The sequence below is a fragment of the Gorilla gorilla genome, chromosome 1 (assembly GCF_029281585.2).
Source record: "Gorilla gorilla gorilla isolate KB3781 chromosome 1, NHGRI_mGorGor1-v2.1_pri, whole genome shotgun sequence".
NCBI lineage: Eukaryota > Metazoa > Chordata > Mammalia > Primates > Hominidae > Gorilla > Gorilla gorilla.
Window position 1 is genome coordinate 232,806,891 of NC_073224.2, and position 22,033 is coordinate 232,828,923.

Sequence of the window (22,033 nt, forward strand, 5' to 3'; positions counted from 1 at the left end):
CCTATGCCATACAATGCAACTAGGTTAACTTTTCAATATGATGCCAGTTTTACTACTGATCCAGCTCTTTTTGAGTGCTCCTTACCTCGTATTTGAGAAACGTAAATACATGTCAAGAAAAGAGCCAAAGTTTTTCACTGAATTTAGGTCACAAAGATTTTCTGTTTGAAATGACAGAAAGGGATTTTCATTTTAATATACTTTATTATTTAAAATGCATTCTAAAATCCACTCTTTTTGTTTAAAGAGATGCCCATGTAGGGAGGGAAATCTATAATTCGTTGGTATTTACAGAGAAGTTAATTCTTCAGTAAAAGTGAACTGCAACGGTTACAAATACATTCTAATACCATTTCCTTTCAGAACAGTATTTGTTGCTGCCATTATTATTACTACTATTGCTATTACTATTGCTATCTAGGCAAATCAAGAAATATGAAAAGCAGCAACACAGGGTCATGACTTTATGCTCACGAATCACATACGTGACGTCTATGCAGAGAGTGACAACCCATGGAAGGAGATCCTTGGGGCTGCCGGCTGACTCACCACCACCATTTGCTGACTCACCACCACCATTCGGTTCTGTGCGTGTCCCCGTCACTGGCTTGAATGATGATTTGGTCATTGACTCAATGTAGAGCTGCTGACCCAGATTCTTAATTTTGTTCACACTGGCATAGACCTGCTGCAAGGTCATCTTAGGGAAAGGAATGATAAAATATGTTTCAAAAATTATAAAAATGTCCACTAAAAGATACATAAACAAAATACACTTAGCTTCTGTTTCTTTGAAGATATAATGACTGAAGCACAGTAATCGCTTTAATTCAGTTTCCTGCACCATGCCACAGTATACTGGTACCAACAAATTCTAAATAAATCTGTTCACAATATGCTAATTTTTAGAACGCATACAATTAATTCAAATATCACTTTCCAAAGGTGATATTTTCTTTTTACAGACTTTTTTTTCCAAACCAAAATGGATGAAAATATCTGTTATCAGATGAGGTCTTCAAGTCAGGAATATATACTAAGATGTCACCACATGCAGAACCGAGGTAGTACAGAAAACACGATGCCTGTATAAGAATGTGACATAAGCCCATGCACCTGCTCCGCCTTCGTCTCCTCCACGCAGTGCCCGCTGGCCTCACTGGAGGAGGCGATGCTGACAAGCTGCTCCTGCGACCCGCTGCTCCCCAGGCTCCCGTAGCCGCTGGACACGCTCACGTGAACTGGCTGGAAGGACAAAGAGGAACAAGTCCAGAATTGCTGGGTGTTCAAATGCAGCCACCGCAGAGCTCATCTAGAATCATGTAAAAATTAAGATGACAATTCCTGAAATACTAAATTAGGTGTGTGCAGGTTGGTACTTTTAATGCTGATGCTGACACGAAAGGCACTCCTCTGTCATTTCGGCAATTCTCAAGGGCAAGGTCTTATGTTCTAGTCTAGGTAGGTATTTCCAGGACAACATATTGTTAAAAAGCCATAGTATAATTAATTTTTTAAAACAGGAAAATAAACTCTAGTTCTTTATGCCCAGTTTAGAATAGAGAGAACAAACTAACTATATATTATACTTTTTCCAAGAACGTGGCAGGTATTTCATGCACCCTAGAGATTTTATGGGAGACATTCTGAAAACCACCGAGGACAGTTACTCTACCTGACACCATTAGTTCTATTTACCACTTATTCATTGAATCTCTTGTAGAAAACACCTTTAGTTATTTCAACACATACATTTTCCCACTTTTACCTTACAATAGTTAAGAGAAACTGAGACCTACCATCCCTCTCCTCCCATCTTTAAAACTGAAATTATTTAAAAAATCCTGAAGCCAAAACCCAAAGGCTGAGCACACTGGTGCCTTTGGAATGTAATAATTCTCTCAGTCGCATGGTTTGCTGTCTTACAATGGGTTCTTACAAAAATATTCTGTGTAACACAGAATAAGGAACAAAGAATAAAATTTAATTTAAAAACGAAAAGAGAAAGAAAAATTTCTGGAATGTAGAGGGCAAAGATTTGTCTCCCTTTACAGTTTATTTTTGTGAAGTGAATTTACTGAGCATTAAAACAAAACACAATTCAGGGAACTTTGCATTTTTAAAAATCTCACCTTACCTGTAAGAGAAGTTTGTAAATTTGTTCTTGTAATTCTGTTATGTCTTTGTCATTATTGTTCATCTTTTTAATTTTGGTAGCAAAAACATCCTCATTTAGTGGGCTCCTAGAAAATGCCCAGTGAGAGACTGAGTCAAACAATTTAAATGAAGTCGAAAGTGATTTTTAATAGACTATTCCAAGAATAGATCTATGCTTTTACAAAACAATTCTTTGACTCCAAAGAGAAAATATGAGGCTAGAATTCTATTCATGAAGGTACAGAAAATAATAAGAAACAAATGAGACATTAACAGGCCCCTTAAGTTTCTCTAAAGCACTCATCTTTCTGTAATGGTTTCAGTGCTATATATGTACAAATCTAAAATCAGGGACAAGTAACCTCCTTAGCTACTAAAATATCTTCAGCAAATAACTGGTTTCAAAATTTGACAGTAACTGAGTAACTGTAACTTACTCTAAGAATTTTAAAGACCCCAAGTTTTCCAAACAACATTTAATGTTTATTGCACCTAACACTTAACCTATCTAATTAAGACGGTTCTGCAACCCACCCTAGTGGTGAAAATGTAGCTATTACAATACCTTCGGTCTTATTTATACTCAAATTTTAGAACATCTTCAATCTATGACCTGAATACAGTGAATGGCACATATGCCAACAGAGAGGATTACAAAGAAGGGAAGGAACTGATATTTACTTGGGACCTTCTATGTGACAGGCACTGTACTAGTTTTTTTTTTGTTTTTTTGTTTTTTTTTTTTTGAGACAGAGTCTTGCTCTGTCACCCAGGCTGGAGTGCAGTGGCATAATCTTGGCTCACTGCAATCTTTGCCACCCAGGTTCAGGCGATCCTCCTGCCTCAGCCTCCCGAGTAGCTGGGATTACAGGTGTACGCCACCACGCCTGGCTAATTTTTGTATTTTTAGTAGAGACGGGGTTTCGCCATGTTGGCCAGGCTGGTCTTGAACTCCTGACCTCAAGTGATCCACCCGCTTTGGCCTCCCAAAGTGCTGGCATTACAGGAGTGTGCCACTGCACCCGGCCTGTACTAGTTATTATAACATACAAGAATACCTGACATTTTGAAAATCTTTATTATTCCAAGTGCTTTATACATATTTTCTCCTTCACCTGATTAAATACCTTTTCCAGGTGGCCTGGCAGGTAAGGGGGAAGCAGGTGTTCACGAAGGGACCAGAGTCTGGGCTCCAGAGTCCACCCTGTGTGCCACCACACTGTACTGCCTGTGGGTACCTTGGTAAAGCAAGTCCCATTCGTGAGGCATACTGAATCAGCTGCATCAGCTCACGGAGTTCTCACAACAACCCAGAAAGTAGGAATTATCCCGGATACACAAAGTCAGGGGATGAGGTACTCTGAGGAACTGGCCCAAGTTCACATAACCGAGAAGCAGCAGTTAGGATTTGAATCCGCCTACATCTGACCCCCAAGCCTGGGCTGTCCTTTTTCCATTATGCCAGCCTGCCATTTCTCAACTGATACATGCAGCTCAGTTACCTAAAAACTGAAACAGTTTCCCAAAGGCAGAAATTATCAAGAAAATCATAGGATGCTGACACTGTCATAAAAGCAGTCAGGAATATCTCCACATGTAGGGACTATTCACTCACCCTGCACATTCCCATCACAGTGGAACAGCTGCACCAGTCGGCTTTCTCTACTTTAGCATCTAGACTGTATCTAGATCAATATCTATCTGCATGGCGTCAGGTACACCATATGTCTGTGGCAAGCAGTACCTGAATATATAACCTTATTTCACAACCTGACACACTATATGTTTTATGTAACTGTCTCTCCCTATATCCCACTGCCAGGTAAGTGCCACGGGGTGAGGTATTTTGTCTACTTTGTTCACTCCTGGATCTTCAGTACCTAGAACAGTGTCTGGTCCATAGCAGGCACCCACTACATATTTGCTAAAGGAACAAATATAAGATTGATTGATCTGGGAATAAAAGTACACCTGGTTCCTAATATAAACACATTGTGAGCTTGAAAACCTTTCAGAGGTATTTGGAATTTGTTTTTTGAGTGAAATGGAAATAGAACAGATTGCTTTATGAGATTTACATATTCCTAGTTGTGAAAATTTCTACAAAACTAAATTGTGTATATATGTGCATGTGTGTATGTAATATATATATATATAAAGAGACAGGGTCTTGCTCTGATGCCCAGCCTGGAGTGCAGTGGTGCAATTCTGGCTCACTACTGCCTTGAACACCTGGACTCAAGCAACCCTCCTGCCTCAGCCTCCTAAGTAGCTGGGACTACAGGCACGTACCACCATGCCCAACTAATTTTTGTTTTTAAATTTTTTGTAGAGATGGGGTCTCACTATGTTGCCCAGGCCAGTCTTGAACTCCTGGCCTCAAGTGATCCTCCTGCCTCAGCCTCCCAAATTGCTGGGATTATAAGCATGAGACACTAAAATGTATTTTAAATCAGTAATTATGTAATGCAAAACTGATTAATCTGCAGGCAATAAGGAGACAGCCTTCATGAAATAGCAACAAAAAGGCCATGAAGTATTTATTACGTTGCTGTGTATGTGAAGTGAAGTAGGAGTAAGAGAGAAAACTTGGCTGCAGTCTCCACTTTCACTCCTCCCGAAGTGATCCCTGGGAAGGCTACTCTAGTTTACTGAGTATGGATTTTACCTGTAAAATGAGAGCTAAGGACACCTGACCTGCCTGCCCACAGTGCTGCTGGGAAGGACTGAGAGCGATACAGGCAGGGTCCCTTGCTAAACAGTCTTGCAGCCCCCTTCCCATTTCAACTGTCACACTTACCAAACTCTAGTTATATATGACAGTGCCATTTTTATTTACTGTCTCTCCCATTACAGTGTGGGTTTCCTGATGGTAAAGAAAACGTTTTGATTACCATCACACAAGGCCCGGCACACTGTCTTACACAGAGCTTTATACTTTATAAATATAATGAATAATTAATATTTTATGAGCAAGATTAATACCTACTAGACCTTAAATCCTTTCCCTCACATAATCTTTGTTAAGATGTAAATACCAGTGTAATTTTTTAAAATACTGAAAACATTCTGAATATTCATTATATGTTGCGTAATTTCACATATATTTCATCAAAGAACTGAAAAGAGAGCTTCAGAAATCCAGGCCGTATCTTTAACCCTGACTGGGGTGGGGGAACACAGACCATCAACGAGCCCCAGATGGAAGCCTCATGAAGGCATCTTACTGGCTGCAGTTTCCTACATTCATGCCAAGCAACCATAGGATTTCATGCTCATTTCCCAATAGGTTTCTGTACTTGGGGTGTATGGGGTGGGGAGAAGGGACAAAGTCCTTTCCGAGCAATACCAATGGTAATTACTTGGCAGCTGTATTTCTTAATAATCAAATTCGTTTTCTAGCACAAATCAGTCTCATGAGTTAGGGCGGCCAGGAGCCCATTTCTTCCATTAAGTTCTACACATGCTCTGCGGAGAGGCCAAACCCTGGAGTAGAAAGAGGTAAGAGCAACCTTGAGACCTCTTCTCACCATGGCTTGGCATCATCTCTACTGTAATATTAATAGGTGATCAAATACGTCTTACTGGTAGATCTACTGTTCTCAGGTTCATGTTCATGTAGACAATGCTGTATAACAAGATACCAAAAAACATAACTTCTCGATCTCAGCATGATACTGGAGTCAAGTAGAATTTCCATGCTTAAAAAAGATAGACATCAAAGGGAAACCTAGAGCCAGGTCAAAAGGCCTAGAGTTCAATTAAAAATGGACCACAGGGTTGGGCGTGATGGCTCACACCTGTAAGCCCAGCACTTTGGGAGGCCAAAGTGGGTGGATCATTTGAGGTCAGGAGTTCGAGACCAGCCTGGCCAACATGGTGAAACCTGTCTCTATTAAAAATACAAAAATGAGCTGGGTGTGGTGGCGTGCGCCTGTAATCCCAGCTACTGGAGAGGCTGAGGCAGGAGAAACATTTGAACCCAGGAGGCGGAAGTTGCAGTGAGCCGCGATCAGGCCACTGTACTCCAGCCTGGGTGACAGACTGAGATCCTGTCTCAAAAAAAAAAAAAAAGACTAAAGATTCAAGGGCCTAGGGGTAGGGGTACTGTAGCCTACAAGAAGTCGTGGGCCGGGCTGGTCTCGTTCCATTCCACATGATGCTGTTACGTGGATGGGCAACAGCAAGCAAACAAGCTGGTGTCAGCTGTGCTGGCAGGAAAAGAAGTATTAAAAAATAGACACAGTCCGGGCGCAGTGGCTCGTACCTTCAAAATTCCAGCACTCTGGGAGGCTGAGGCAGGAGGATGCTTGAGCACAGGAGTTTGAGACCAGCCTGGGCAACATGGCAAAACCCCATCTCTACAAAAAATACAAGAAAGGGCTGAATGTGTTGGCAGGCACCTGTGGGCCCAGCTACTTGGGAGGCTGAAGTGGGAGGATCACCTGAGCCAGGGGAGGTTAAGGCTGCAGTGAGCTGTGATCGCATCACTGCACTCCAGCCTGGGCAACAGAGGGAGAACCTGTCTCAAAGAAAAAAAAAAAAAAAAAAAGACACAAACAAGTGGAATTTGATGGCGGAAGGCTGATATAAAAAGTTTTACATGCTCACTAAAGAGATCTTTAAAAAAAAAAAAAAAGAAAGAAAAAAACACTTGTAGGTCCTAGTACCTATACTTAACCAAAATTCATATTTTATTTCCTTTCAATTCTCTTTTCCTTATTTCATAGTATGTTCGTTTTAACATAATTATAATCATAGGTATAAATAATTTTGTATGCCGATTTTTGTATTTAAAAATCAAATATTTTTCCATGTTATGTGATCTCTGCAAAAATTTTCATTGACCAATATAATAATACATCAAGCAAATATTCCAGAGTTTACTTAATGATGGACATTTAAGCTACTTTAAGGCTGATATTATGACTTGTTTCAAGGCTCATGGTACACACTGTCAAACTATCTCCCCAAAGCACCGAAAACAAATCTGTGCTTTATTTAGTTTATGTGTCAATTGAGTCAGAGGGCAGTCAATAAGCTAAGGAATATTATTTGATACAAGAGATGTTTTAGAAAATATGAAAACTGACTGGCTTACGTTCGAACTTTATGCCGACCAATGATGAAAGAAACCTTCCGGCTCCAGGGATTCACAAAGCTGGACCAACTGGAATCCAGTATGATGTAGTCTCCGTTTTGAGTACAAAATCGAATGGGAGAATGTTCAAAGGGAGGATGCCCTGCATACTTCAAAACTATATAAAATAATAAGACAAAAATAGGATTTACTAAACACAGATACTGATTACAAATGTCCTTTTTAAGCCATTTATTTGTAAATGTTTTAGTGGTTTTTTTTGAGATTGAGTCTCACTCTGTTGCCCAGGCTGGAGTGCAGTGGCACGATATTGGCTCACTGCAACTTCCGCCTCCCAGGTTCAAGCAGTTCTTGTGCCTCAGCCTCCTGAGTAGCTGAGATTACAGGCGTGCACCACCATGCCTGGCTAATTTTTGTACTTTTAGTATAGATGGGTTACACCATGTTGGCCAGGCTGGTCTCCAACTCCTGACCTCAGGCGATTCGCCCACCTCGGCCTCCCAAAGTGCTGGGATTATAGGTGTGACCCACTGTGCCTGGCCTGTTTTAGTATGTTTAAATAGAAAACAATTGCTTTAGCAGTTTCAATGTGATGCCTCTCTGGTTAAAGGTTGTGCTCTAATGAGATGAAAAGAAAAATTAGAACAAATCAATGAGAGAAAAACATTTCCTCCTATAAAGGAGTAGGTCCTGACCTTTTTGGTGTATGGCAACCATCAGAGAACGATCTTCAGGGTGCAGGTAGCTTAGGATCGATGTTCCAATCAGGTCCTGAGGTAGGTAACCCAGCAAAGGCACTGCTCTGGGATACAGAGACACAACACAGGTGGCATACTCATCAGGTAATTCTTATATACTTTTAAAAATACTTCTGTATTTCATTCTAAATGTGAGACGATTTTATGCAAAGCTGTTTATCTTAGCATTTATAAAAACAGCAAAGAACCCAAGTGCCCATCCTGGGGGAAATGGCTGTATAATCTAACACATGTTGGTTATCTGACACACTGCATCAAAATCATCTAGCGAACTTGCTAAAATACAGATCCACAGTCTCGCTGTACGCTTACTAAATCAGAAGCCCTGGAAATAAGACCAGGCATCTGTATTTTTAGCAAGTTCCTTAGAGGACTCTGATGCCCTCCATAATTATGTTTATGTTGCCATTTAAAAAGTCTACAAAAAGCACGTCGTAACGTAGAAAGATGCTGATGATGTTAAATGAATAATGCAGGTTGCTAATTCATACAGCATAATTAAAATTACATAAAAACAATGTCACCTAGGCCAGGCATGGTGGCTCACACCTGTAATCCCAGCACTTTGGGAGGCTGAGGCGGGCAGACTGCCTGAGGTCAGGAGTTCGAGACCAGTCTGGCCAACATGGTGAAACCCCATCTCTACTGAAAATATAAAAAAATTAGCCAGGTGTGGTGGTGTGTGCCTGTAATCTCAGTTATTTGGGAGGCTGAGGCAGGTGAATTGCTTGAACCAGGGAGGTGGAGGTTGCAGTGAGCCAAGACCGCACCACTGCACTCCAGCCTGGGCAACAGTGTGAGACTCCATCTCAAAAACAAAACAAAACAAAAAACAATGTCACCCAAAAGGTAATATCAGATAGACAGACAGCTAGTACACAGAAATAGTTTCAGGATAAAGGTTCATGGGAAACTTACGATGGTAAGACTAAGGATGCCTCAGAAAAAACTGGATTCCGTAAATATTTTCCCTGTGTAAAAACCCACAAATATTTTCTAATACAAGAGATTTAAGCTATTTTTAGAATTATATTTAGCTGAATTTTCTTACTTTATACAGGTTAAGTATCTCACACATTACTGTTTGGTTTCAGGGTAGACATTATCAAATACACTGATTTTCAGATGTTAAATTTTTTTAATAAAAAATTATCAAGAAAATGTTTCTGACATTTTTGCTTTTCAGTTATGTGTGGTGTGGTGTGGTGCGTTGGTTCCCAGATTTTTGAATTTCATGAGTAAGTAAAATGTTAAAATAAATGTGGGGAAAAAATGTGGGATACTGATGTAGTGATACTGATATTTACTTTTTCCAAATAAAGATATTAAAAAACAGCATTAAGCAATAACTACTACCTACTATCACTATCCTTTAAATAACAAAGACTATTTCAACATCCCCCAAAAGTAGGAAGGACAGAAGTTCAAAATAAAGAACAATTCTTTACAAAAAATAATCTGTTCTCCCCACCTTCGCCCCCACTTCAGACTAACTGAAATTTCATCATAAACTGATTTGAGAAGCACTTGGCAAATGGAAATAACACCAGAATAAGTGCTAGAAGACCAGAGTCTTGGTCCCAGTTTGAGCGCAATCAGATACTATACATCTGTTCTCAGCAAACTGGCCCGTGGGTTCATTGTCTTCTCTGTAAAATGAAATAATTCTTGGCCTACCTAAAGCACACTGTTTAGAAATCAAATACAACTTGTAATCACTTTATAATATGCAAGATATTTATATTAAAAATTTAGACAACATACATTTCCATGTAACAAAAATCAAATAGGCAAATGGACAGATTTCAATTATATCATGTATAAACATGCAAACATAATGTAAACTTCTTCACATTTATATTTATTTTCAGAAACAAATTTCTTTTAGGCTTAAAGAAGTACTTACTTTTCATCTACTTCAAGAAAAACACACCCTGGGGTGTGTGTGGTGGTGAAGATTCTTTTATTCACTGGGATCCGAGGAGCTAAGGAAAAAAAAACAAAAGACCCATTTTTAGGCAAATATCTAATTAATTATCCACCTAACTAACCACTTAACATATTAAAAAGAGAACAAAAGCTATATGAAATGGTAGAAATCTCATTTAGGGGCCTGGCCTTCAAGCAGCCAAAGCTACAGTTAAATGATAATAATTTCATTACTAACTACATTTTAATTAGGTAAAAATTTGAAGCCTATTAAAGTCAATTTTAAACAGAGAGAGAAAGAATGTGCATATTAAATAGTTTTCTTTTTTTTTTTTTTTTTTGGAGACAGAGTCTCGCTCTATCCCCCAGGCTGGAGTGCAGTGGCATGATCTCGGCTCATTGCAAACTCCACCTCCCAGGTTCAAGCGATTCTCATGCCTCAGCCTCCCAAGTAGCTGGGATTACAGGCGCCTGCCACCACACCTGGCTCATCATAAATCATTTAATAGTTAAAACTGGAGTAACTAAAAAGTTTAATCAGATGTAGTAGCTGCATATAACAAAACAAACAAAAATACTACAAATGTTATTTAGTACCATATGGATATTCTTTGTGTAATAAAATTGGTATGGTCAGTTCTATTCTAATGCTTGCTTTAAAAATGAAGTGTCGCCGGGCTCGGTGGCTCACGCATGTAATCCCAGCACTTTGGGAGGCCGATCACTTGAGGTCAGGAATTTGAGACGAGCTTGGCCAACATGATAAAACCCTGTCTCTACTAAAAATACAAAAATTAGCAGGGTGGGGTGGTGGGCGCCTGTAATCCCAGGTACTCGGGAGGCTGAAGCATGAGAATTGCTTGAACCCAGGAGGTGGAGGTTGCAGTGAGCCGAGATCGTGCCACTGCACTCCAGCCTGGGTAACAGAGCGAGACTCAAGAAAAAAAAAATGAAGTGATTGATATATTAGGGAATGGTATGAGCAAATGCTAATATCTCATTTGCTTGTGCACTATTTCATTTTCAAGAAGCCTTAAGTGAATGCACAAAACAGCATCCAGTTCAAAGGAACCACTTACAAATACACAAAAACAGGTCTGATGGCTCACATCTATAATCCCAGCACTTTAGGAGGCCAAGGCAGGAGGATCACTAGAGCCCAGGAGTTCGAGAACAGCCTGGGCAACACAGTGTGACCCTGTCTCTACAAAAAAAAAATAAATAAATAAAATTAGTCAGGCGTGATGGTGCGTGCCTGTGGTCCTAACTACCCTGGAGGCTGGGGTGGGAGGATCACTGAAGCCCGGGAGTCTGAGGCTGCAATGAGCCATGATCACACACTGCACTCCAGCCTGAGTGACAGAGCAAAACCCTGTCTCAAAGCAAAGCAAAACAACAACAAAAAAAGAATACACAAAAACATGCATACACACCTCAAACATCTACCTGCTACCTCAGTCTGTCCTGTGGTATGAGCCATATTTATTGTAGTGTTTGTAGATTTCCTAATCATTTAACATGCATGAAATGATTATTATTATTATTTTTTTTGAGACAGAGTTTCACTCTTGTTGCCCAGGCTGGAGTGCAATGGTGTGATCTCAGCTCACCGCAACCTCCGCCTCCCGGGTCCCGGTTCAAGCAGTTCTTCTGCCTCAGCCTCCTGAGTAGCTGGGATTACAGGCACACACAACCACACCCAGCTAATTTTTGTAATTTTTAGTAGAGACGGGGTTTCATCACGTTGGCCAGGCTGGTCTCGAACTCCTAACCTCGTGATCCACCCGCCTCAGCCTCCCAAAGTGCTGGGATTACAGGCGTGAGCCACCGCGCCCGGCACGATTATCATTTTTATTCCATTCCTGTCTTATTTTTAATACGCAACTAAGCTTTTGAGTTTTGTGCTCCTAAACCCATTTTTCCCATAAGCCCTCTGGTTTTTATTGTGTGACTGTTGCATAGGATGGTAATTTGCAGGAAAGCATATGTCATTTTACATCTGAACTGACTTTTCAGTAATACATGGAAGCCACCTATGTATTGATATATGCATTTAGAAATATAGTTCTGCTCGTAAAAGATAAAATATACATTTTACTCAGGGAGTTTCAGAAGACTTCAAAAACATAAAATCACTCTTGTGGCCTCTCTGGGAAACAATTTCAGCACTCTTATTTCACACAACACAAGCAAAAGGCCACAGTGAATGGGTCACCAACAGAGAGAGGACTAGAAAACTGTATCTATCACCAAGTCCTGTGCTGAGACCATTCGTTCAGCCATGCTGACCATGAAGGCAATGACCGTACAAGAAGCTAAAAGTCAGTAAACAGAGACATCAATGAAAACCAGCTTCAAATGCCTAAAGAGTTTAAGGGTCAAATTGGAGACCCAAGAGCTCTTTTTGTTGTTCTATGACTGACGTAAACAGACTTTCCCATGTTCCTATCTGATTGCTGACATTTCTGCATCTTATCTACTGACTTACCTTCATAACCAGAGTGAATCTTTTCAACCACAGTGAGACAGCAAGGTTCTGATTCCGATTCTGGCTGGGCAGGGTGATGTACATGAATCAGATAGGGGATGATCCGGAATGGGGAGTGACACTTCTCTTGCTTTCTGTCTTCACCTCCACTGAGGAGATTAAAGGTATTAGTGCTGGTCCTGACGCACCCTACTGGCCCATGGCGAAACAAGGCTGGGAGAAATATTTTATTGGTAATTTCCAAGAGAGACATACCCACATCTAAAATGTTTAAACATGTTTGTTTTCAAAAGAGAGAATATGTTAGCTTAAATTTTCGATATTATTCAACGAGTAAGAGGTTGTGTAAATAACTGGCTTAGATTACTGTGAGTGTAAAAACAGAATTAGTGGTTCCATGACTTTTCTCCCGGCCTCCATGTGATGAATTCCCAGTTTGACTTTTCCCCTTCTACTGTGAAGAGGGACAAGCATAACTGTCTCATTTCACATATCTACAACAGGTGTCACAAGAGAGAAAACAGGGTCCCCTGCAATCATGCCCCGGGGCTAGTTCTCAGTCATCCCTTTCTACACTCTCTAAGAACCAATTTCATCTCCAGCTTCAGTGATGAGGGCCCTTGCATGAGGTCAGGCGCTCCATCTATAAAGGCATCTGGCTGAGGAGGAAAGAAAAAGTTGAGGCTAAAACCGAGTTCAGCAAGCCCTGTCCCTGGCCCAGAGGGCGCACCCCTTTCCACTCCTCACAAAGAACCTCTCGGCAGGGGAGGCTCTGATTGATGACTTCAAAGATCATCACCCTCTGTTACCACTGCAGCTGCCCAGCAGATGCTTCTACTGGGAGATGCCACTTCACCTAGAAGTCAAAAAGCCCAAGACTGAATTCACACTCCCCAACTTTTACCAATCATCCATTTACTCTCTCGCCAGCACGTAAAGGTGTGACTACCAATCCTAAGGGGCTCTTTAGTACTGCCAGAGATTCTCTAGTCTGTTCCTACTTCCACCTCGCTTTTTTCTTTTTCTTTTTTATTTATTTATTTTTTTTAAAGACGGAGTCTCGCTCTGTTGCCCAGGCTGGAGTGCAACGGCACAATCTTGGCTCACTGCAACCTCCACTTCCTGGGTGCAGGCCGATTCTCCTGCCTCAGCCTCCCGAGTAGCTGGGATTACAGGTGCGTGCCACCACGCCCAGATGATTTTTGTATTTTTAGTAGAGATGGGGTTTCACCATGTTGGTCAGGCTGGTCTCAAACTCCTGACCTCAGGTGATCAGCCCACCTTGGCCTCCCAAAGTACTGGGATTACAGGCATGAGCCACTGCGCCCAGCCCCACCTTGCTCTTTCTCTTCTACCACACACTACAGAATCTTCTCCCACTCTGCACCCTCAACTGATGACCTTGCTTCCCATTTCACCAAGAAAAGAGAATCACCGGGAAGTGAGCTGTGTCCCGGTGCTGCCGACCCACATCCATGCTCACACCTTCCAGCTTCCCTCCACATCCACGAATGCATTTTCCAGGCTCATCCAGTCCAAAGGTTTTAAATGCCATTTACACGCTGATGACCCAAATATCTACCTCTAGCCTAAAAGTTTTCCTTAACTCCAGACTCTCATAGAGTCTCAACTTGGATATTCAACAGGTATCTCAAACTTATCTAAAACTAAGCACCACATTCTTTCTCTCCACCTCCAGGAAGTTGATTTTCCTAGAATTTCGTCTGCCTCAAAAAATGATAACTCCAGCCCAAAACTCCTGGTGTTATCCTTGACTCTTACTTCACACTCACTCCAAATATAACCCATTAATAAATTCTGGTAATTTGTTCTTTAAAAATATCCAGAATATCGCTTCTTGGCCTTTTGGCTAAGATCAAGTGTAAAAACTATCCAGAATATACAAATATTTATACCTTCCCCCAGAACGCTGGCCTATAGCCTGTACCTCTGTAACAGCCTCCAACTGCCCTCCCTGCCTCCCCTCTTCCCCCTCCAAAGTATCTTCAACACTGCAGCCAACACCAGTCTTTCATATTGGAAACTGTTTCCGGGCCAGGCATGGTAGCTCACGCCTGTAATCCGAACACTTTGGGAGGCCGAGGAGGTTGGATCACTTGAGGCCAGGAGTTCGAGACCAGCCTGGCCAACATGGAGAAACCCCATCTCTACAAAAAATATAAAAATTAGCTGTGGCGGTGCATGCCTGTAGTCCCAGCTACTCGGGAGGCTGAGGTGGGAGAATTGTTGGAACCCAGGAGGCAGAGATTGCAGTGAGCCGAGATCGTGCCACTGCATTCCAGCTTGGGGGACACAGTGAGATCCTGTCTCAAAAAAAAAAAAAAAAAAGGAAACTGAAATGAACGTTTCCTACCTCTGTTCACTGAAAATTTCTAGACGCAATGATAACCCTGTAGCAATAACCATCCCTACCATCCAGATTTGGCCTCCAAATGTGAATGCCATTTCCCACCACAAGGAACCAGGGATCCTTAGAGAAATGGCTGATGCCAAGTCTGGGCTAAGGAATGTCTAAAATGGGTCTGGGGCGTCTCATGCTTAAAACAATGGAAGCTGTCAAAGACCATGGGGCACTCTCACAAGGGTACAGGGGCCAACCCAAAGGGATTCCTACTGGCCAAAGATGGGACCATTTTGAACCCCACAAACGTGAATGAGAACTTTCTCTTTTAGAATGACATTCTGAAATACTGATGCAGGAAATCAGACGAGATCTGAGCTACGCTGCCTGGTAATCTGGGAAGAGGGGGTTAAAGAACTGCTGCTGGCAGAGATGACGCCAGACTGGCCAGGGTTCGAGTTCTTAAAAAGCTGGGTGATGACACCGTAGCAGTTCATTACATTATCTTCTCTTCTTTTGTGTTACGTTTGAAAATTCCCAAAGTAAAACGTTTTGAAAATAAGCAAGTGATAAACTGAAATAAAACACTTCGTGCAGAAGTCACTGCTCCCTGTGGTGTGGCCCGTGCTTCCCCGTCTTCTTCCATCCTCGTTCCTTCCTCCACTCGGGCCACAGCAGCTCCGCGTCACTCCTCCCACAGGCCAGGCATGGCCCACCCCAGGGCCTCTGCGCCTGCTGCTCCCTCTGCCTGGAACACACTTTCTCAGACACTTGCCACCCCTCAGATACTGGTGTGGCTCACCCCCTGCCCTCCTTCTGGTCGCTGTTTCCAATTAGGCTTCCTAAGAGTTCCTGGATCACCCTGAATACAATGGCAATCTCCCGCTTCCCAGAACTCCCGCTCCTTGCTTTACTGTCTACACACAACTTATCACCAGCCAACACAGGCATTTGAATATGTGTTTATTATTGGTCTCCTCCTCACAGAATTTAAGGTACGTGAGGCAAGAACTGTTTGGATCCCAGCACTGACAAAGTGCCTGGCTCAGAGAAAGCACCCCAAAATATTAATTAACATCAGAAACACATATAGCACTTATTAGGAGGCAGGAACTGTTCTAAGATCTTCATACAACTCACTTGTGAATGACCCACTGGAACAAGACAGCCCCTCCCACCGCTGTGCCCTTTCTCAGGCCGTCCCCCGCAAGTATCCAGAGCCTATGAGCTCAAGTCCCCCAGTTCCATGGAGTACTGGAATATTAGACTATTTCATCATGAGGGTTTTTCTTCTCTCTAAACATCTTGAGCATTTAGTAACTTCAATACTAAAACTGGTAATCACAATGTAATTTCAAAATATTTGTTCTTATTACAAAAGAACATATTATTATATCATCTTATATACATAACATAACAGAATATATAATTATATATATTATATATATAACATAAAAGGAACACTAATAATATATTGCAGCAAATTTAGAAGATAAAAAATTCAGTAGTAATTCCTACCAGCAATCAACTACTGTTAAAATTTTCATCTGTTTTCTTCTGGTTCACTGTCTCTAGATCTTTTAAATCCTTCTCACAAATATAAATCTCTTGCTTTCTTTAAAGCTATTAAAAATTTCAAAAATTAATTTTAAATGTGACTGAAAAACAAAAAGCTAAACAAAAAAGAGCCCAAAACAATGGTCATTTTAAAGTGTACTTCATATCTAGTGACTCTTTTACGCTCCTAGAGTTAAGAATTATTTTTCTAGACTTTTTTCCTATCGCATTATTATTATTATTATTTATTTTTATTTTTTTTGAGACAGAGTCTCGCTCTGTTGCAAGGCTGGAGTGCAATGGCGCCATCTCAGCTCACTGCAACCTCCACCTCCCAGGTTCAAGCTATTCTCCTGCCTCAGCCTCCCGAGTAGCTGGGACTACAGGCATGCACTACCACGTCTAACTAATTTTGGTATTTTTAGTAGAAAAGCCGTTTCACCATGTTGGCCAGGATGTTCTCGACCCCTTGACCTTGTGATCCGCCCGCCTCTGCCTCTGCCTCTCAGAGTGCTAGGATTACAGGTGTGAGCCACTGTGCCCAGCCTCCCATTGCATTATTATCTAGTTTTCTCATGAGTATGTCTCTTCTCAATCAAAATACGAACTCCTTGTGGCAAGAACCAAGTCTTATTTTTTGTATCTCGCAACAGAAGTGAACTGAATACACAAGAATCAAACTAACTGCAAAATAAACTCAGAGCATAATCCACTGTTGCTGGCTTCCACGAGCCACTATACTTACCGGATCCTGCAGAAAAAAGGTTTCACCGGAGCACATTCATACCGTGCAGCTGCTAGAAAGAAAGATGCCTGGTCAGTCACTCCCTCTTAGCCAGGTCCTTCTCAGTGAAACAATGTTGCACCATTACCAAACAACAAACTATTTTTTAAAAAAGAGAGAGATCTCCTTGATTAAAATAGAACCCTCTTCCTTCATTTTGAGATCCAGTCACAATACTAGAATTGGGAAATACTAGTATTGGTTTTGGTACTGGAACCATGAACCTCAGGTATAACAGTGAGAATCGGCTTTATCTCTTCCCCTTACTACTTTTCATAGTTCCCAAACTGCCCATGTTCATCATCTCAAAGGTCAATGTAATGATCCTTGGACACAATTATTCTGGTGGTAATATTCCATCCCATTGTAAAAGTCTGGACCTTTCTAAAAAATTGGGAATTCAGACTATTTTCAGCTTCTTAGCTAGACGATATATAATTTTCTTTTTTTCTTTAAGCTCTTTCTTTGGATAAATTTCAAAAAGTTGTGTTCCTAGGTTAAATGATAGAATCGTTTTATGACTTTATTGTGTATGGATAAACCTCCAGAAAACTGTACCAATCTTCAGAGTTTTATTAATGTTTTCTCACAACCTTCATGCCAATGATTTGCTAGCAATTCCATTGATTTCTGCACCCATTTTATTGATTTATGAGGTGATAAATCAGAAATGTCTAAATTTGCCTTAGGAGATGAGAGGACTAAAATTTTTGCCCAGTGTTTGTTGACTATATGTATTTCCTCTGATTAGAGCTTCCTGAATATCTTTTGGGCATTTGTTCACTGAAACAAGAAGTCTTCAGTTATAGGAACCATGGAAAACTGTGAGATGTTCAAAAAATATATACTGAAGGTAGCATAAACAGTGAAAATCCAAAAGAACCAAAATATTGAATAAGCAGCCCAGGTCTTGATACTTCTAAGAGACGATCACAGAAGAGTCAGAAAGCATTAATAAAGCACTGAAGATTGGTATACTCTTCTACAGAAAACGGCCTCTACTGTGAGGTCAGTTTGCTTATACCATTTATTCATCACACCAGACACATGAACTCCAACTGCACTCACTAGAAGTCCTGGACCACTGAAAGCTAGACTACGTGATCTAAGACAGCAGACGTGCACCCACAATGCATTTCCATTCCTAGGCTGTAAATATGTGATGCTTGTTTCTAAAAGCGTGCTCTGAAGAAGTAATGGTCAGATCCTTCTAAGAGGTTTGTACAAGACATGTTAAATACAAACGTATTCTAATACACGACCAGAGGTTGACAACAGGTGAGTGGATTGCTTCCTAAGTCCTCTTGATGTTCTATGTGCTCAAAGTAAGGAATCGAAGGGGGTAACGCAGGCATAGCCTATAAAGGGGGTGACATTAACCAACTGCTCTCAGTAAGAGTATCAATCCTTGAGATTCATAAGGCAAAAGTACAATATAAAGAGTAAACTAGAATTACATCGTGCCTTATGGCATAAGTGAATTTTGAGATCCAAAAGAATTATTTCAGGGCATATTAAGATTTTACATAAAAGGTGATATGGTTTGGCTGTGTCCCCACCCAAATCTCATCTTGAATTGTAGTTCCCATAATCCCCACATGTCAAGGGAGGGACCTGGTGGGAGGTAACTGAATCATGGGGGTGGCTGCCGTCATCCCGTTCTTGTGATAGTGAGTTCTCATGAGAGCTCATGGTTTTATAAGAGGCTTTTCCCCCTTTTGCTTGGCGCTTCTCCTTGCTGTTGCCACGTGAAGGACATGTCCCCTTCTGCCATGATTGTTAAGTTTCCTGAGGCCTCCCCAGCCATGCTGAACTGAGTCAATTAAAACTCTTTCCTTTAGAAATTACCCAGTCTTGGGTATGTCTTTATTAGCAGCATGAGAATGGACTAATACAGTAAACTTGTACTGCAAAGAGTGGGGTGCTGCCATAGATACCCAAAAATGTGGAAGTGACTTTGGAACTGGGTAACAGGCAAACACTGGAACAGTTTGGAGGGCTTAGAAGAAGACAAGAAAATGTGGGAAAGTCTGGAACTTCCTAGAGACTTGTTGAATGGCTTTGACCAAAATGCTGATAGTGATATGGACAATGAAGTGCAGACTGAGGTGGTCTCAGATAGAGATGAGGAACTTGTTGGGACTGGAGTAAAGGACACTTCTGCTATGCAAAGAGACTGGCAACTTTTGCTCCTGGCCTAGAGATCTGTGGAACTTTGAACTTGAGAGAGATGATTTAGGTATCTGACGGAAGAAATTTCTAAACAGCAAAGCATTAAAGAGGAAGCAGAGCATAACAACTTGGAAAATTTGTAGCCTGAAGATGCAATGGAAAAGAAAAACTCATTTTCTGGGGAGAAATTCAAGCCTGCTACAGAAATTTGCAGAAGTAACAAGAAGCCAAATGTTAACCACCAAGACAACGGGAAAAATGTCTTCAGGGCATGTCAGAGACTTCACAGCAGCCCCTCCTATCACAGGCTGAGGCCTACGAGAGAAAAAATGATTTTCTGGGCCTGTCCAGGCCCCCACTGCTCTGTGCAGCCTTGGGACATGGTGCCCTCCATTCCAGCTGCTTCACCTCCAGCCATGGCTAAAAGGGACCAAGGTACAGCTCAGGCCATAGCTTCAGAGGGTGCAAGCCCTATTCCTTGGCAGCTTCCATATGGTGTTGGTCCTGCAGGTGTGCAGAAGACAAGAACTGAGGTTTGGAAACCTCTGCCTAGATTTCAGAGGATGTACGGAAATGCCTGGATGTCCAGGCAGAAGTTTGCTACAGGGGCGGAGCCCTCATAGAGAACCTCTGCTAAGAGAGATGTGTAAGGGAAATTTGGGTTCGGAGCCCACACAGTCTTCACTGGGGCACTGCCTAGTGGAGCTGTGAGAAGAGGGCCACCATCCTCCAGACCTAAGAATGGTAGATCCACCGAAAGCTTGCACTGTGTGCCCAGAAAAGCCACAGACACTCAATGCCAGCCCATGAAACCAGCCATAAGGGAGGCTGTACCCTGCAAAGCCACAAGGGCAGAGCTGCCCAAGGCTGTAGGAGCCCACCTCTTGCACCAGTATGACCTGGATGTGAGACATGGAGTCAAAGGAGATTATTTTGGAGCTTTAATATTTAATTATTGCTTCAGTGGATTTCAGACTTGCAAGGGGCCTGTAGCCCCTTTGTTTTGGCCAATTTCTCCCATTTGAAATGGGTGTATTTACCCAATGCTTGTACCTCTATTGTAGCTAGGAGATAACTAACTTGCTTTGGATTTTACAGGCTCATAGGTGAAAGGGACTTGCTTTGTCACATATGAGGACTTTGGACTTGGACTTTTGGTCTAAGGCTGGAATGAGCTAAGACTTTGGGGGACTGTTGGAAAAGCATGATTGCATTTTGAAATGTGAGGACATGAGATTTGGGAGGGCTTAAGAGCAGAATGATATGGTTTGGCTGTATCCCCACCCAAATCTCATCTTGAATTGTAGTTCCCATAATCCCCATGTGTGGTGGGAGGAACCCGGAGGGAGGTAATTGAATCATGGGGGCAGTTTCCCCCATGCTGTTCTCATGATAGTAAGTTCTCAAGAGATCTGATGGTTTTATAAAGGGCTTCCTCCTTCACTCGGCTCCCATTCTTCTCCTTCCTGCCATCATGTGTAGAAAGACATGTTTGCTTCCCCTTCTGCCATGATAGTAAGTTTCCCGAGGCCTCCCCAGTCATGTGGAACTGTGAGTCAATTAAACTTCTTTCCTTTATTAATTACCCAGTCTCAGATAGTTCTTTATAGCAGCGTAAGAATGGACTAATACAGAAGGGAAATATCGCAGTAATCAGTAATCAGCAAAAATGAAAATGTTGAAAAGCCACAGGCAGTGCTGAAGGAAAAATACCTGGGGAAAAAATGGGAAAGACCTGGCAGACAATATTGTGTATGTCCTGTTCACAGCTGTATCTGTATCCGGACTAGTTCTTGACCCACAGTGATTATTAAATAAATGTTTACGGAATGAACAGCTAACAAAAGCAGAGAAACAAATACAGACAAAGGTTGAAAATGTGTATTTAGGAAAGGGGATGAGAAATAAAATCAGTATTTTTGAAAGATGGGAAAAGAGATGAGCTAGAAGCAAGCAGGGATGACATGCATGTTTTCTAGAGCTTATGTAAAAATATTTTTAAAAGATGGGGTAATCTATAATTGGAAGAAGAAACATGCAAAGCTATCCTTCATTAAATTAACTACTGGGTAAAAAATTAGAAATAGTAGATAGAATTTCAGATATGAAGGTGAAAAAGTTATGGAGATCTGTTTCAAAACAATGTAAACATCCTTCACAGCAATGGACTGAATGCCTAAAAATGATTAAGATGGTGTGTTAGGTCCGTTTGCATGCTGCTGATAAAGACATACCCAAGACTGGGCAATTTACAAAAGAAAGAGGTTTAATGGACTTACAGTTCCACGTGGCTGGGGAGGCCTCACAATCATGGCAGAAGGCAAGGAGGGGCAAGTTACATCTTACACGGATGGCGGCAGGCAAAGAGAGAGAGCTTGTGCAGAGAAACTCCCATTTTTAAAGCAATCAGATCTCATGAGACTTATCCACTATCACGAGAACAGCATGGGAAAGACGTCCTCATGATGCAATTATCTTCCACTGGGTTCCTCCCACGACACATGGGAATTGTGGGAGTTACAATTCAACATGAGATTTGGGTGGGGACACAGCCAAACTATATCAGATGGTAAACTGTATGTGTTTTTTACTACAATGAATTTTTTTTTTTTAATTAGAGAGAAGGGCTTGGAATCAAAGAGAACGCTGATATATATATATATATATTTTTAAAGCTCTTTAAGAGACACTTCACAAAGAATATAAAATAATGAAGAATGACTAA

The 22,033-nt window shown here is 41.4% G+C and overlaps 1 protein-coding gene across 17 annotated transcripts in view; it reads right to left on the reverse strand.

Annotated features, from left to right (window-relative positions):
* The window catches only part of PER3 (period circadian regulator 3), a 60,837-nt gene that overhangs the window by 34,010 nt on the left and 4,794 nt on the right, over positions 1 to 22,033 (reverse strand). For 6 of the 17 annotated variants that reach the window (XM_031013580.3, XM_031013575.3, XM_055383611.2 and 3 more), the window contains exons 6-13: positions 17,098 to 17,149; positions 12,434 to 12,582; positions 9,923 to 10,001; positions 7,954 to 8,060; positions 7,259 to 7,415; positions 2,138 to 2,243; positions 1,117 to 1,245; positions 550 to 700 (exon numbers count right to left, since the gene is read on the reverse strand). In XM_031013580.3, the coding sequence (XP_030869440.3) occupies positions 550 to 700; positions 1,117 to 1,245; positions 2,138 to 2,243; positions 7,259 to 7,415; positions 7,954 to 8,060; positions 9,923 to 10,001; positions 12,434 to 12,582; positions 17,098 to 17,149 (930 nt within the window). The remainder of the gene's footprint in view (positions 1 to 549; positions 701 to 1,116; positions 1,246 to 2,137; positions 2,244 to 7,258; positions 7,416 to 7,953; positions 8,061 to 9,922; positions 10,002 to 12,433; positions 12,583 to 17,097; positions 17,150 to 22,033) is intronic. The other 11 variants (XM_031013586.3, XM_031013585.3, XM_055383634.2 and 8 more) reach the window with 3 other exon arrangements.